General features: G+C 41.7%; 1 protein-coding gene across 1 annotated transcript in view; it reads left to right on the top strand.

Annotated features, from left to right (window-relative positions):
- Positions 1–15,594, top strand: part of LOC129700114 (protein kinase C eta type-like) — a 197,897-nt gene that overhangs the window by 67,964 nt on the left and 114,339 nt on the right. The window contains exon 2 of the mRNA XM_055640312.1: positions 2,280–2,343. Within this exon, the coding sequence (XP_055496287.1) occupies positions 2,280–2,343 (64 nt within the window). The remainder of the gene's footprint in view (positions 1–2,279; positions 2,344–15,594) is intronic.

Below are 15,594 nucleotides of genomic sequence, written 5' to 3'. Positions count from 1 at the left end.
CATTGGTGGATCATGCATTGTGATCCAACACGTTCAGGGCTGTGTGTGTCATGCACCTGCATATGTGCATCTGTGTGGGTCTATAACAATGAATGAATGAATGAATGAATAAGTTTATTGACCAAGTATTCACACACAAGGAATTTGTCTTGGTGCTCCGCCCACAAGTGACAACATGGCATACAATGACAGTTAAGAATGATACTTAAAACATCAAACATTAAACATAACAACATGTATGTTACAGCAAAAACCAAAACATTTTCAGAATGTCTGTAAACCTGTACAACTTTTCAACCGCAAAAGGAATATTTTACCCTGATGTCATGGTATATTAATTTGCTGAGTCAACTTCAGTGTGTCATACTCTCGATCATTAATGTATGTCCTTTAGTTTCAGTTCCTCAACCCAACCTATTCACAATTTTTGTAAACTTCCTTCTTTCTCTTATTCCTCTCCATATATTCACGCACACAGACACACCCACATGTCAACTCCAACTGTCATTGAATTGTGCAGGAGATGCATTACATTGAACACATATGGGATGGATGGGAATAGGAGGGTGGACCTGAGAAGGCTAGGATAACTGACTTGGAACGGCGCAGGAGATTATAACATCAAGAAAGTGAAGGGAATGTAAGATTTTTCAGTTCATCTACAATATCTTTGACAAAATATTCTAGGAGCTGGAGAAATATGACATTGAAAGACTATTGTACTGTTTTTCTGGTTTGTATTGCCCAGGCAGCTACTGTGGAAAATTGTCTCATTGATATTGGAACATTGGCAATGTGTGAAATCCATTTTAATTAATGAGGGGAAAGATTAGAGATGTCTGCACTGTTGAGACATTACATACAATTTCTATGGTTAACCATATAACCATATAACCATATAACAATTACAGCACGGAAACAGGCCATCTCGGCCCTACAAGTCCGTGCCAAACAACTTTTTTTCCCTTAGTCTCACCTGCCTGCACTCATACCGTAACCCTCCATTCCCTTCTCATCCATATGCCTATCCAATTTATTTTTAAATGATACCAACGAACCTGCCTCCACCACTTCCACTGGAAGCTCATTCCACACCGCTACCACTCTCTGAGTAAAGAAGTTCCCCCTCATGTTACCCCTAAACTTCTGTCCCTTAATTCTGAAGTCATGTCCTCTTGTTTGAATCTTCCCTATTCTCAAAGGGAAAAGCTTGTCCACATCAACTCTGTCTATCCCTCTCATCATTTTAAAGACCTCTATCAAGTCCCCCCTTAACCTTCTGCGCTCCAAAGAATAAAGACCTAACTTATTCAACCTATCTCTGTAACTTAGTTGTTGAAACCCAGGCAACATTCTAGTAAATCTCCTCTGTACATTGTTAACATCCTTCCTATAATTAGGCGACCAAATTATATCATCAGACTTTAGTATCTCATGGAAAGTGGATACAAATTTGTTGCAGAAGGAGATGTGGGCTTTCAAGGAAGCAAAGGTGATCCTTGCATTTATTCTGGGTTGCTCCGAATGGCCTCTTTGCAACGAGCCTCTGCTCTTACACTGATTTTAGGTCTTCACCTGAGTTGAACTCGGCAATTTTTAATGTATGTAAACTAAAATCGGAAATACTCAGCAAATTAGGCAGCATCTGTGGTCACAAATGAAGCTATTGTTCCTCCTCTGTGACATTCACTAGAACATACTGAAAGGTCAAACTACACTTCTTTCCATCTTGTTTCCTGTATGGATTCCATTCCATTCTCTTAGCCATTTTCATCCCATTTATAATGATGATACTACCTCTGTACCCAGACTTCAGAAATGTTTTTCTTGTTCATTCAACCATGGTTTCTGCTGCACCGTCACTCAAGTGTCTTTACGGCGCTTGTTTCATTTCCTGTACCTCTGCTCCTGCCACATTTGCTCCCACCCAGAACAAAGTTAGGGTTCTCCTTGCCCTTGCCCTCCACCCTACCAGCCACCATGATCATCCTTCGTAATTTTCAGCAAGAGTCTTGATGAAAGATCATTCACTTGGACCAGTAAATCTGTTTCTCTCTCCGCTGATGCTGCCTGACCCACAGGTGCTGAGAATCTAAAATACAAACTGCCAATGCTGAGTTACCCAGGATTTTCTGTCATTATTTCAGGTTCCCGGCAGCTGCAGTATTTTGCTACGATTATTATATTTACTTGGCTATTGTGGTTATGGGGTGGTAATGTTTGATATAATATGTTTTGTCACATGCATGTCCTCATACTTCATATGTTCCTTTTGGCAGGTTGATTTGGAGCCTGAGGGCAAAATTTATATTGTGATAGACATGAAGGAAGTGACTTGTGAAGGTAAGACCCAGTCTCTTGTTCTACCAGCGATTATTTAGGAAGCCCAGCAGTTCATTTTTATATTGTCAATTAAAATAATTGCTTTGGCATGTTACACTGTATGCATGTGGTCATTTACTGCCATGGAGATTGCATTTTATTGGTTGATAATAGGAAAATTATTAAATGTATTATTTAAAATATAATGGCTTTTCCAGATAATTTGAAAGTGTCAGTATCAGAAATGACAAACCATAGAATTTGTTGACCCATTAACCTCAGACAATCTCATGCCAAATATAAAAATATTTCCCTTGTTATTTTTTTCGGTCAATACAGTGAAAATGTTTAATATTTTTCTTTATTCCCTCCAAGATCTTTTGGTAAAGATGATACAATTAAAGAAGAGTTGGATGATCAGCCATGATCATATTGAATGGCGGTGCAGGCTCGAAGGGCCAAATTGCCTCCTCCTGCACCTATTTTCTATGTTTCTATGTTTCTATAAGAAGATTAAAAAAAATTACGAGATATGTGGTCAGTATAGAATAACATTCAGAAAAGGAGGTAAATTTGAATGTGTGGAATTATTTGTAGATTATTTTAGCAAAAAGCATGTGAAAGCATTATCAATACAAGACGCCTATTCTGTTTGCTCTGAAATCTCACTGATCTAAAATAATGAAGAAATTGGTTGAAAGGTAATGCAGCACTGAAATTGCTTTCTTGTGTTGATTTACCAAAAATAGAAATAGTATCACAGACTTCTGTGTGATCCGAGTTCTTCATCAGCAGTGCCAACTGGATATGATGCAGTGGAGATGCACAACAACGATTGCTACTGATTCCCAATTGTATCTGCTTTAAACATCTTAAAGATGATTTTTAAATAATGATGATAAGCCTGTACTGTTGGCAAATAAACTCGTCAGAAACTCCAAGTGGTGAAAAGCTCCTGATTGCACCTTGAGTTCATTGCTTCCTGTTTCACCAGATACAACTTGGCTAATACAAGTAAAGTGCCTCAGTACTCTTGCAGACCACAGTGCAACATGTCTGTCTATTAAATCTATTTTTTGAGATAGGCATGCTCTTAACCATCTAAGCCAATAATGAAGGCAAATATGTTTAGTCCTTATTCATGCACGTTTCTGGAACCAGCTGAAGCCACAATGAAGGAAATTGGGCCTTGTTGATTGTTTAAGCTAACTGCAGGTATTGAGTAATGGTATCAACTCTCTAAGACAGAGTCAAGGAAAGAATAATTGCTGCCAAAAGTGTCGAGGATTAAATTTTCAACCCCGTTTGGACCAGGGCCTGCATCCACTTCCCCTAACTTTCAGCCCACGTATTACAGGTGTTAAGAAAATATGACATGCTTGGATCCCTGTAAAAAAGCTGTCACATTGAAAAACATAAGATCCCTTCCGTTCATTTTAGTTCATGCCAGCACTTATTAGGAAAATGTTTAATTGACTTTATTATTGGCCATCTGTTGTTACGTCCTTCGACTAATGCTATGTCTGGTGAGATACACAACAGTCATTAATAAGTACACCAAGGCATGTTATATTATCTGTTTAAGAAGGAACTGCAGATGCTGGAGAATCGAAGGTACACAAAAAAGCTGGAGAAACTCAGCGGGTGCAGCAGCATCTATTACTTGGTTCTGGAAATGCAAGCACCTCAGACAATAATGTTGACACCATTCTCCCACCATTTATTGCAGCCACCCGTGCTTCTTCCCAGCTCAACACCACCAATACTTTCATGCTGTGCATCAGCAGACATGGGCACTAGTAGTTTACATGACAGTATAGTGTTGGGTGCATGTTTTATCCAGGAAATGCATATTAGTGATAGGCACAAAATGCTGGAGTAACTCAGCAGTTCAGGCAGTATTTCGGGAGAAAATGAAAAGGTGACGTTTCGGGTCGGGACCCTTTGTCAGATCTGACTTGAAATGTCACCTACCCATTTTCTCCAGAGATGCTGCCTGATCTACTGAGTTCCTCCAACATTTTGTGCCTATCCTCAGTGTAAACGAGCATCTACAGTTCCTTCTTACCACAGAGCAGTATTTGAAAAGAGGATACAGGCAACATTTCAGAGATTTTTTACTTCAGACATCCAGGGGATTTTTATTCCATTTCGGTTGAGATTTATCACCAGCATACTACGACATTACTGTGGTTTCATGCTGTGTGTTTTTTTTTTGAACTGCAAAAGTGTATGTCTTGTAAAGATTCAGGAACACCGAATCAAGCACATTAATGAAGTAACGTGCCACAACACACAGCACACAGAATGGCACACAGAGCAGGAACTGGAACAATTAGAGTGATCATGACAACTGCTGGTCAGAGGGGAACAGCAAGGGCATAGTCATCACTGATATTTGCCCTGTGTAACCTCTATAAAGCAAGTGATGGCTTTCCTGTTCTTTGTTCTTTTGATGATAGTAACGATATTTTAATTAATCTTTCTGATAACTGCACCTAAAAATTTTGTTTTTGGAAATGTTGTACTGCATGTGATATCTTGCTCATTAAATACTGCTCGTTCCTTTAAATATGTCCATATGATTGACAATCTATGATTTCACTTGAAAGTTCTTGACTAGCCAACACCACCCTCCACACTGTGCTGCTTTATGCTGCATGCTCCTGTTTTAGAGTAGTTTGAGCAGTTTTGACCGACTTAAATGGTACTTGTAAAGTCAAGAACTCAGTGGCCATCTGGAGCAGGCTATTCTGAATGTTTAAGAAAACATTAAATACACACAATCATAGATACTCAGAACTTTGTTTTGACCGGTCTCATATAAAACACATAGTTTTAACCACAGGTGGACAAACCGCAAACTACTCTACCTGGACTGTGAATGCTCATGAATTGAAGCCGGCAGAATTTGTTTAGTTCTCTTTGTTCAGAGGAGAGATTATTTTTCATTTAATCTGATTGTCCAGATGTTGTAAGAAAAGGCCGCTGCATTTACGGTGGGGTTTGTAGGACATTAATTTTAAAATGTCATGTTTGGCAACCTGGCCAAATGCTTTAGAAAGCATATATTCTTTTCTCAGCGGCAGAGTGGAATTACTAATGGCATTAATTAAACATATATGATATGATCAAATTTATTTAATGCCTTCTCCAATTACTCAGAAACATCTCAGAACTTCAACAACATGCTTTGAAGCAAGTAAATGTCCCACGGCACCAAAATTTGATACCAAGACACACAAGACGTTACTTTTTTCTCACAATTTTCTATTTGGCCCACCTTGTCAATGATGGCTCTTAAGAGCATTTTCATCAATCCCATTCCCCTACATTTCCCTGAAATATTTTCTCTCTCAGTCCCATAGATTTCATACCACTCATGAACACTAAGGATTACTTACAGTAACCTACCAACCAGTAACGATAGGTGAACAAAAAATTGCTCAGAGAGGTAGACTGTACACAGGCACGGCTGCAGAGCTGCTGCATCACAGCACCATAGACCTGGGTTCAATCCTGACCTTGGGTGTTGTCTACGTGAGTATGCACGTTCTCCCTGTAACACCATTGGCTTCCTCCAGGTGCTCCAGTCTCTTCCCAAGTCCCAAACATGTGTGGGTTTGAAAGTTAATTGGTTGCTGTAAAATTGCCCCCAATGTGAATGGAGTTGATGAGAGAGTGGGATGACAGGGAACTAATGTGAATGGATGATTGGTGGGTAGCGTGGAATTAGTGGACCAAAGGACCTGATTCTAAGCTGTAAAAATTAAACTAAACTGTAGGGCTGGAGGAAAGGAGAAAGGTAGGCTGTGTTGACCAAAGATGAGATGTTTTATATTATTTTATATTATTCATTTTTTTAAATACCTCATTATTTTAATTACTTATGTCAAGTCGCCCCTCAGCCTTCGCCAAGGAAAACAGTTAAAGTCTCACAAATCAATCCTTGTAAATGTAATTCCTCACCCCTGGACAATTCTTGCAAGTCTGTTCTTACTCCCATTTAAGACTGGTGCCCTTTATCCTATATTATCACCCTTCTTCTACTCACCTAAATGCATTCACCGGCGATGTTGAAGCCTCAGTGGCGGTGGTGAAGCCTCGGCAGCGGTGGTGAAGCCTTGCAGTGGCGGTGAAGCCTCGCGGGTCGACCCGCCGTGGTGGGGGTGAGGGGAAGAACAATGGAGGACCCGGCATGGGGGGGACCGCCACGAGGGAGGGAGAGTGGAAGAACAAAGGAGGAGCCACCATACTTTGTTACTTTGTCAGCGCCATAGGTGGCCACTATTGGCATTCCTTGGGTATGCAAGCAAAGAATTTCTCATGTGACAAAGCATTCCATTCCACATTTCTTTGCATTAAACTGCAACTGCCTGTTTCGCCAGTCTGTTTACCTCTTGTTGCCATATATCACCATCGTCTTTGTAACTCACAATACTGTCAAGCTTTGTGTCATCCCCAAATTTAGAAATATGACTTTCAACCCCACCCTTGGTCATCAATAAAGCAACATCCCCAACATTGAAACACACCTATTCACATTTCCCCAATCCGAGAAACAACCATTTACTATGTCCCTGCGTTGTCAGTTAGTTGGCCAACTTCATATCTGGGATGTTAATGTATCTTTTGTGCCATGTGTCTGAAGTTTGTTGATAAGCCTGTAATGTGGCACTTTTTTCAAAAGCCATGAACACCATATTAATTGTGTTACACGTGTCAACTCAATCTGTTACCACATCGGGAAAAAAAACTCAGACCGGCACGGATATCATTAATGTCTACAATGGACAAAGGGTGAAAACAGATCTTAGTTTATTACAATTGGAAAGAGCAGGGGTGAGTAAAGCCGTGACCAGCTGAATATGTGCAACACCAGTGACACCAAACGTGAGTTCGAAAGGTTTCTGCACTGGCAATGCTGCAGATTAAGGGCTTAGTGCAACAAATTAAAATGTAATACATGCACCACCCTTGGCATTTTGATCGTAGCATTTGCAGAAATGTTTTTTTCAATTTCCTGTCACAGAACCACTTCAAGAAAATATATAACATTTGTGCTGCTTCCACTCACCACAGGCCTCAGAACGGACAGCTTAAAACCAAGCGACTGCTGTAAATTGTCTTCTCACATTGAAACCAACCACTCTCTGTAAACCAGCATTTGCAGTTCCTTCTCACACATTTTCTGACTCTGTCACCTTAAGCCATGACATGCCACACAATGCATCTGACCAACATCCTTCCAAAATGCCAGTTGAAGCACAAACTGTTCCAAATTAATGGCCTGAATAAAAATATATTTGTTGAACTTTTGCAATAGGAGATTCAATAGGGACCACTCACATCATGTGGGACACATTTAATCATTTCAACCCCATTCAAGCCCTTAGCATTATGGTAGTCATTGACAATGTTAGGGAAATTAAAATTGCCTATGATATCCCTATTATTCTTACTGTTATCTGCAATCTCCCCACATTTTTGCTCCACTAATCCCCACTGACTATTGGGGGTGCCTACAGTACAACCATGAGTTCCACCCGCATGGCCTCTGGACAAATCCTGAGGAATATCGCCACTACTTACTGCTATGATATTCTCCTTAATGGACAAAGCAATTCCCCCACCTTAGGTAGTATTTCTACCCCAGAACATCGGGTTGCCAGTCCCGCCCAGTCCTCAACCATGTTTCTGCGATAGCTGTAATATCCCAGAATTGTTTCACCTCTTTGGTTAATTTAGTGGAAACAGAATATTTTACACCAATAATTAGGTTAGTTTTGTTTATTGTCACGTGTACCGAGGTACAGTGAAAAGCTCTTGTGTGCTAAGCAGTCAGCAGAAAGACCACATATGATTACAATCCAGCCAACCACAATGAACAGATACACAACGGCGTTTCGTGCAGGATAAAGTCCAGTAAAGTCTGAAGTAACTTCTGGAGTTTGTACCGGAACTGCAGTAGAAAGTTCCAAATATTAACCGCTCTCAGTAAAAAAGTATATACCCTCAAATCTCATTTCTCACCATATGGTCCCTCTTGTTTTTGATACACTTACTGGGGGAAAAAGATCCTGAATATCTATCCTCCTATGCCTTTTAGAATTGTATATACTGTACCTCTATCTGGTCACCCCTCAGTCTTCTTTGCTCCAGGGGAAACAAGCCCAACCTATCCAACCTCTCTCTATAATTAATGTCCTCTAATCCAGGCAACCTGCTGGTGAATCTCCTCAACACACTCTCCAGCACAACCGCACCCTTGTATTGTTTTGTAACCTAAACTGCACGGCTCCAGCCAGTGTTTAGTAAAGTTGCAACTTAACATCCCAGCTTTTATATTCTATGCCTGATCAGTGAAGGCGAGCATACCATATACCATCCCATGATCGGGTTCACCACCCAATCTAAGTGTATTGCTATTTTCTGGGAACTATGGATTTGAACCCGTGATACCTCTCTTCATCAATACTCCTCAGTGTCTGATCATTTACTGTACATGTCGTACCGCTACCTTGTTGAAGTCCAACTGCCTCTGCTGCCTCTTATGAACTAATAACTATGAAGATGGTGCAATGTTCTATTCTGAAGCCTGATCCTGCCATAGGTCAAGATTTGCTGTGTAAATGTGTGCCTATGTGCGCAGACTGAATTAAAACAGTCACAGACTATCAATTGTGACTGGGAGCCCAGTCTGATACTCTGATACTCGGATACTGAGTTGGATGATCAGCCATGATCATATTGAATGGTGGTGCAGGCTCGAAGGGCCGAATGGCCTACTCCTGCACCTATTTTCTATGTTTCTTCCTGATTCCAGAGTTGATAAAGGCAGATTGTCCAATCACCATCTTAGACAATCAAGAAATTAGATCAAATATGTGTTTAAATTTAATAGAAACATAACCATTAACATAAAGTTATTCTCTGGGTTAATAATCTAGAATTAAGTAAAAATATTATGGTTGGAACACTTTTTTTTTCTTTGGTTCAGTGTCCTGTTTTTGCTGTTACCTCACACTGTGAGTACCATGGATTTTATTACAAAGCTCACTGTAAGAAATGTATTTTATTGATGCATTCTTACATAAGCTGCTGTTTGTTTCAAACCTCTTTCAGTGCAGACATTGACTGCACAGAAACAGCCTACGAGGCTCATCTAATCAATGATCATCTAATTATGCTTCACCTGAGCCTCTTCCTGCTAATCATCACATCAAGTAGTTTGTGTTGTACTTTGTACTTTTCTTCCTCTTACACACATCTGTGCTACTCCCTCAACATATCAATGGGGCGGTCATTGGCAAATCCTAACTATTCTCTGAGTGAAGAGGCTTCATCTAAATTCCCTATTTAAATGTTTTAATGTAATACTGCTGGCAGTATTCAATGCTGAATATAATTGGTTCTGGCTGGCAAAATGTCGCCCTGGAAACCACAAACTCACCTCCTGTCACCTCTGCCTTACTTTAAGCAAATAAATCATCAGGGCATATTTCAGGTCCTGTCTTAAATATCTTTTTGGTCTTATGAAATATATGACTGTACCAAAACTGTGAGCTTCCAAGTTGGAGATGCATGTTAAGGGGGGGAGAGACAAAGATTAAAGGAGATTTGCAGTGCATGTTTTTCACACAGATGATGGTAGAGCCCTGGGACACACTGCTTGGGGTGGTGTTGGTGGGGGTAGATATAATTTAAGAGGCTTTCAAATAGTTGCATGGATCTGTAGGGAATGGAGAGGTGTGAATAACGTGCTGGCAGAGGAGATTAGTTTATCCTGGCACCATGTTGAGCAGTGACACAGTGGGCCAAAGGGCCTGTTCCAGTGCTGTACTTTTCTATATTCTACGTAATGTAGAGAAAAAACATAGCATTAAGATCAGTATTCTGTGGTGCCACACTTATGACTTTCAGATCATTCAAATTAATAGCTGGAAATTAACAGTCCTATGAATGAATTGGACACTTTAAGGTTGCTCACAGTGTTCAATGAATTGCTCTATCATTGAAAGACACACTGTGCAAGGATGGAGTCCCACAGTGCTTTAGAATATACATATAAGAGTGAAGTGGCATTTTTTTGTGTGTGCCCTGACATATTGTGAAGAACCTCAGCATGTGCATGGCCCAGGAAAGTTTCACCACCCAACTTGATTGCTGTTTACAGGCAAAATTAGCAGGCTTCTGTAATGTGAGCAAATGATTTGATTACAATATGAATGCTATGCAATAATCATTTGGTATGCCATTGGTTCTTAAGAATTAGCCATCAGTGGGTGACGGTGAGAAAGGGAGGGAAACTTGGAATGCAAAGGTCCCCGGTTGTTGTACCTCTTGTGAACAGGTTCGCCCGCTTCGAAGCCGTCGGGACAGAAGACGTTATTACACTGAGTGGCGGACTGGCTTGCGAAGCAAAAAGGGCTGTTGAGCCAAAACCAAAGAGGCCAATGTCAGGCAACGCCATTGTAGTTGGAGATTCCATTGTGAGAGGTACGGACAGGGGTTTCTGCAGGAACAGACGGGATTCGACGATGGTGTGCTGCCTTCCTGGTGCCAGGATCCAGGATCAAAGAGTGCAGAAAATCCTCAAGGGCGAAGGTGAACAGCCTGAAGTGGTAGTGCATGTCGGCACAAGCGATGTCGGAAAGAAGGGGATGAATATTCTGCAGCGTGACTTTAGAGAGCTCGGAAAAATGCTGAAAAGCATGACCTCCAGGGTTGTTATCTCCGGTTTGCTTCCAGTTCCTCGTGCTGGCGAGAGCAGGAACAGGGAGATACGGGACCTGAACGTGTGGCTGAGGAACTGGTGCAGGGGCCAGGGATTTAGATTCTTATATCATTGGGATCTGTTTTGAAGTAAGGGGGAACTGTACAAAAGTGATGAATGGCATCTTAACAGGTGGGGGACCAGCATTCTGGCAGGCAGGTTTGCCACTGCTACACGGGTGGTTTTAAACTGAATAAGGTGGGTGGGGTGTCAAATGGGATAGTCAAGGATGGAGTTAAAGGGAAAGAGAATAAAGGGATGGTTAATGATCCCAGAATTAACAGGAAAGGAAGCTCACAAAGGGATAGGAGAGTATGGCCAAGTATAGTAGGGATCGATGTGAAAGGTGAGATGTGTAAGGAATTAAAAGTATTGCATATGAATGCGCAGAGTATAAGAAGTAAAGTAGATGAGCTTGAGGCTCAGTTAGAGGTTGATATATATGACATTGTGGGGATTACTGAGACGTGGCCGCAGGAGGATCGGGCCTGGGAATTTAATATTCAGGGTTATACATCCTATAGAAAGGACAGGCAGGTGGGCAGAGGAGGGGGGGTAGCTCTGCTGGTGAGGGATGGAATTCAGTCCCTTGCGAGGGAAGACATAGGGACTGATGAGGTAGAGTCACTGTGGATTGAGTTGAGGAATTGTAAAGGCAAAATTGTACAGTCCCCCAAATAGTAGCCCGGATGTAGGGTGAAAGTTGCAGCAGGAGTTAAAACTGGCATGTAACAAAGGTAATGCCACTGTGGTGATGGGGGGATTTTAATATGCAGGTAGACTGGGAAAATCAGGTTGGTTCAGGACCCCAAGAAAGAGAGTTTGTAGAATGCCTCCGAGATGGATTTTTAGAGCAGGGGACTATGAAGGCATGAGAGGGGAGCTGGCCAAAGTAGACTGGAAAGGGATCCTAGCAGGAATGACGGTGGAACAGTAATGGCAGGAATTTCTGGGCATAATCCGGGAGACGCAGGATCATTTCATTCCAAAAAGGAAGAAAGATTCTAAGGGGAATAGGAGGCAACTGTGGCTGACAAGAGAAGTTAGGGATAGAATAAAACTAAAAGAAAAGATGTATAACACAGCAAAGAGTAGCCGGAAGCCAGAGGATTGGGAAACTTTTATAGGACAACAGAAGGAAACAAAACGGGCAATACGGGCTGAAAAGATGAAGTACGAGGGGAAGCTGGCCAGGAATATAAAGAAGGACAGTAAAAGCTTCTTTAGATATGTTAAGGGAAAAAGAGTAGCAAAGTCAAATGTGGGTCCCTTGAAGGCAGACACGGGTGAAATTATTATGGGCAACAAGGAAATGGCAGAAGAGTTGAATAGGTACTTCGGATCTGTCTTCACTAAGGAAGACACAAACAATCTCTCAGATGTACTGGAGGACAGAGGATCTAAGGAGGTAGAGGAACTGAAAGAAATTTGAGGATGTGACAAGTAAAATGAATGAATGGGTGCCAGTGGATGTAGTGTATCTAGACTTTCAGAAAGCCTTTGATAAGGTCCCGCACAGGAGACTGGTGACTAAAATTGGAGCACATGGTATTGGGGGTATGACAGTTTTGAGTGTTGACATGGATAGAAAATTGGTTGGCAGACCAGAAGCAAAGAGTAGGAGTGAACGGGTCCTTTTCAGAATGGCAGGCAGTGGCGAGTGGAGTGCCGCAAGGCTCAGTGTTGGGGCCGCATCTGTTTACCATATATATTAATGATTTTGAAGAGGGAATTAGGAGCAACACCAGCAAGTTTGCAGATGACACAAAGCTGGGTGGCAGTGTGAACTGTGAAGAGGATGTTAGGAGGTTGCAGGGTGACCTGGACAGGTTGAGTGAGTGGGCAGATGCGTGGCAAATGCAGTATAATATAGATAAATGTGAGGTTATCCACTTTGGAGGCAAAAACACGGGGGCAGATTATTATCTCAATGGGGTTAGGTTAGGTAAGGGGGAGGTACAGCAAGACCTGGGTGTCCTTGTACACAGGCCACTGAAAGTTGGTGTGCAGGTACAGCAGGTAGTGAAGAAAGCTAATGGAATGTTGGCCTTCATAAGAAGAGGATTTCAGTATAGGAGCAAAGAGGTTCTTCTGTAGTTGTATAGGGATCTGGTGAGACAACATTTGGAGTATTGTGTACAGTTTTGGTCTCCTAATTTGAGGAAGGACATCCTTGTGATTGAGGCAGTGCAGCGTAGGTTCACGAGATTGATCCCTGGGATGGCGGGACTGTCATATGAGGAAAGATTGAAAAGACTAGGCTTGTATTCACTGTTTAGAAGGATGAGGGAGGATCTTATAGAAACATATAAAATTATAAAAGGACTGGACAAGCTAGATGCAGGAAAAATGTTCCCAATATTGGGCGAGTCCAGAACCAGGGGCCACAGTCTTAGAATAAAGGGGAGGTCATTTAAGACTGAGGTGAGAAAAAACTTTTTCACCCAGAGAGTTGTGAATTTGTGGATTCCCTGCCACAGAGGGCAGTGGAGGCCAAATCACTGGATGGATTTAAGCGAGAGTTAGATAGAGCTCTAGGGGCTAGTGGAGTCAAGGGATATGGGGAGAAGGCAGGCACAGGTTATTGATAAGGGATGATCATCCATGATCACAATGAATGGTGGTGCTGGCTCGAAGGGCCGAATGGCCTCCTCCTGCACCTATTTTCTACGTTCTATGTTAACCATATAACCGTATAACAATTACAGCACGGAAACAGGCCATCTCGGCCCTACAAGTCCACGTCGAACAACTTTTTTTCCCTTAGTCCCACCTGCCTGCATTCATACCATAACCCTCCATTCCCTTCTCATCCATATGCCTATCCAATTTATTTCTAAATGATACCAACGAACCTGCCTCCACCACTTCCACTGGAAGCTCATTCCACACTGCGACCACTCTCTGAGTAAAGAAGTTCCCCCTCATATTACCCCTTTAAACTTCTGTCCCTTAATTCTGAAGTAATGTCCTCTTGTTTGAATCTTCCCTATTCTCAAAGGGAAAAGCTGGTCCACATCAACTCTGTCTATCCTCTCATCATTTTAAAGACCTCTATCGTCCCCCCTTAACCTTCTGCGCTCCAGAGAATAAAGACCTAACTTATTCAGCCTTTCTCTGTAACTTAGTTGTTGAAACCCAGGCAACATTCTAGTAAATCTCCTCTGTACTCTCTCTATTTTGTTGACATCCTTCCTATAATTGGGCGACCAAAATTGTACACCGTACTCCAGATTTGGTCTCACCAATGCCTTGTACAATTTTAACATTACATCCCAGCTTCTATATTCAATGCTCTGATTTATAAAGGCTAGCATACCAAAAGCTTTCTTTACCACCCTATCTATATGAGATTCCACCTTCAAGGAACTATGCACGGTTATTCCCAGATCCCTCTGTTCAACTGTATTCTTCAATTCCCTACCATTTACCATGTACGTCCTATTTTGATTTGTCCTGCCAAGGTGTAGCACCTCACATTTACCAGCATTAATCTCCATCTGCCATCTTTCAGCCCATTCTTCCGAATGGCCTAAATCACTCTGTAGACTTTGGAAATCCTCTTCATTATCCACAACGCCCCCTATCTTGGTATCATCTGCATACTTACTAATCCAATTTAGCACACCTTTCTATCTTAAAAAACATTGAAAAGTCACTGCTGTTGTTCAAAACATCCTGGTTAATACTAAATGAATGAAAAGCTCTGGCTGAGGAAGCCTGGAAACACTGTGAGCCTTTATGTCTGTCAGTAAAATGTTAACAAGATGACCACGCTCTTTTACTGTTTGGTTTTATACATGTTCATTATAGACTAGTAAATTCAAATCTTTCACTCCACATAAATGAGAGCACACCACCGTACAATTACAACATTGCTTCAGCCCAGAGTAATCTTGCTCCTTCTTTGACGAGGTGCAAAAATGTTGCACAGTTTCCTTTATAAACTCCCCCTCATTCTACATCCACCCCAACCTCTGCAAAAAAATCTTCTCAAGGCGCTTTGTGTTATTTTTTGCTGCACAATCATGTTTTGCTCTCGTTACAGAAGCCAGTTTAGTTTAGTTTAGAGATACAGCACAGAAACAGACCCATCGACCCACCGAGTCCACGCTGACCAGCAATTCCTACACACTTTCCTATACACACTAAGGACAATTTTACATTTAAACAATAGACAATAGTTGCAAGAGTAGGCCAATCAGCTCTTCGAGCCAGCACCGCCATTCAATGTGATTGTGGCTGATCATCCACAATCAGTTCCTGCCTTCTCCCCATGTACCCCGACTCCATTATCTTTAAGAGCCCTATCTAGCACTCTCTTGAAAGTATCCAGAGAACTGGCCTCCACCTGAGGCAGAGAATTCCACACTCACAACTCTCTGTGTGAAAAAGAGCTTCCTCATCACTTTTCAAAATGGCTTACCCCTTATTCTTAAACTGGTCCCTGCTTCTGGACTCCCCCAACATCGGGATCATGTTTTCTGCCTCTAGTG

The sequence above is a fragment of the Leucoraja erinacea genome, chromosome 9 (genome assembly GCF_028641065.1).
Source record: "Leucoraja erinacea ecotype New England chromosome 9, Leri_hhj_1, whole genome shotgun sequence".
Lineage (NCBI taxonomy): Eukaryota > Metazoa > Chordata > Chondrichthyes > Rajiformes > Rajidae > Leucoraja > Leucoraja erinaceus.
The sequence above is the reverse complement of the archived record's forward strand: the minus strand, read 5'-3'. Positions and strand labels throughout refer to the sequence as shown.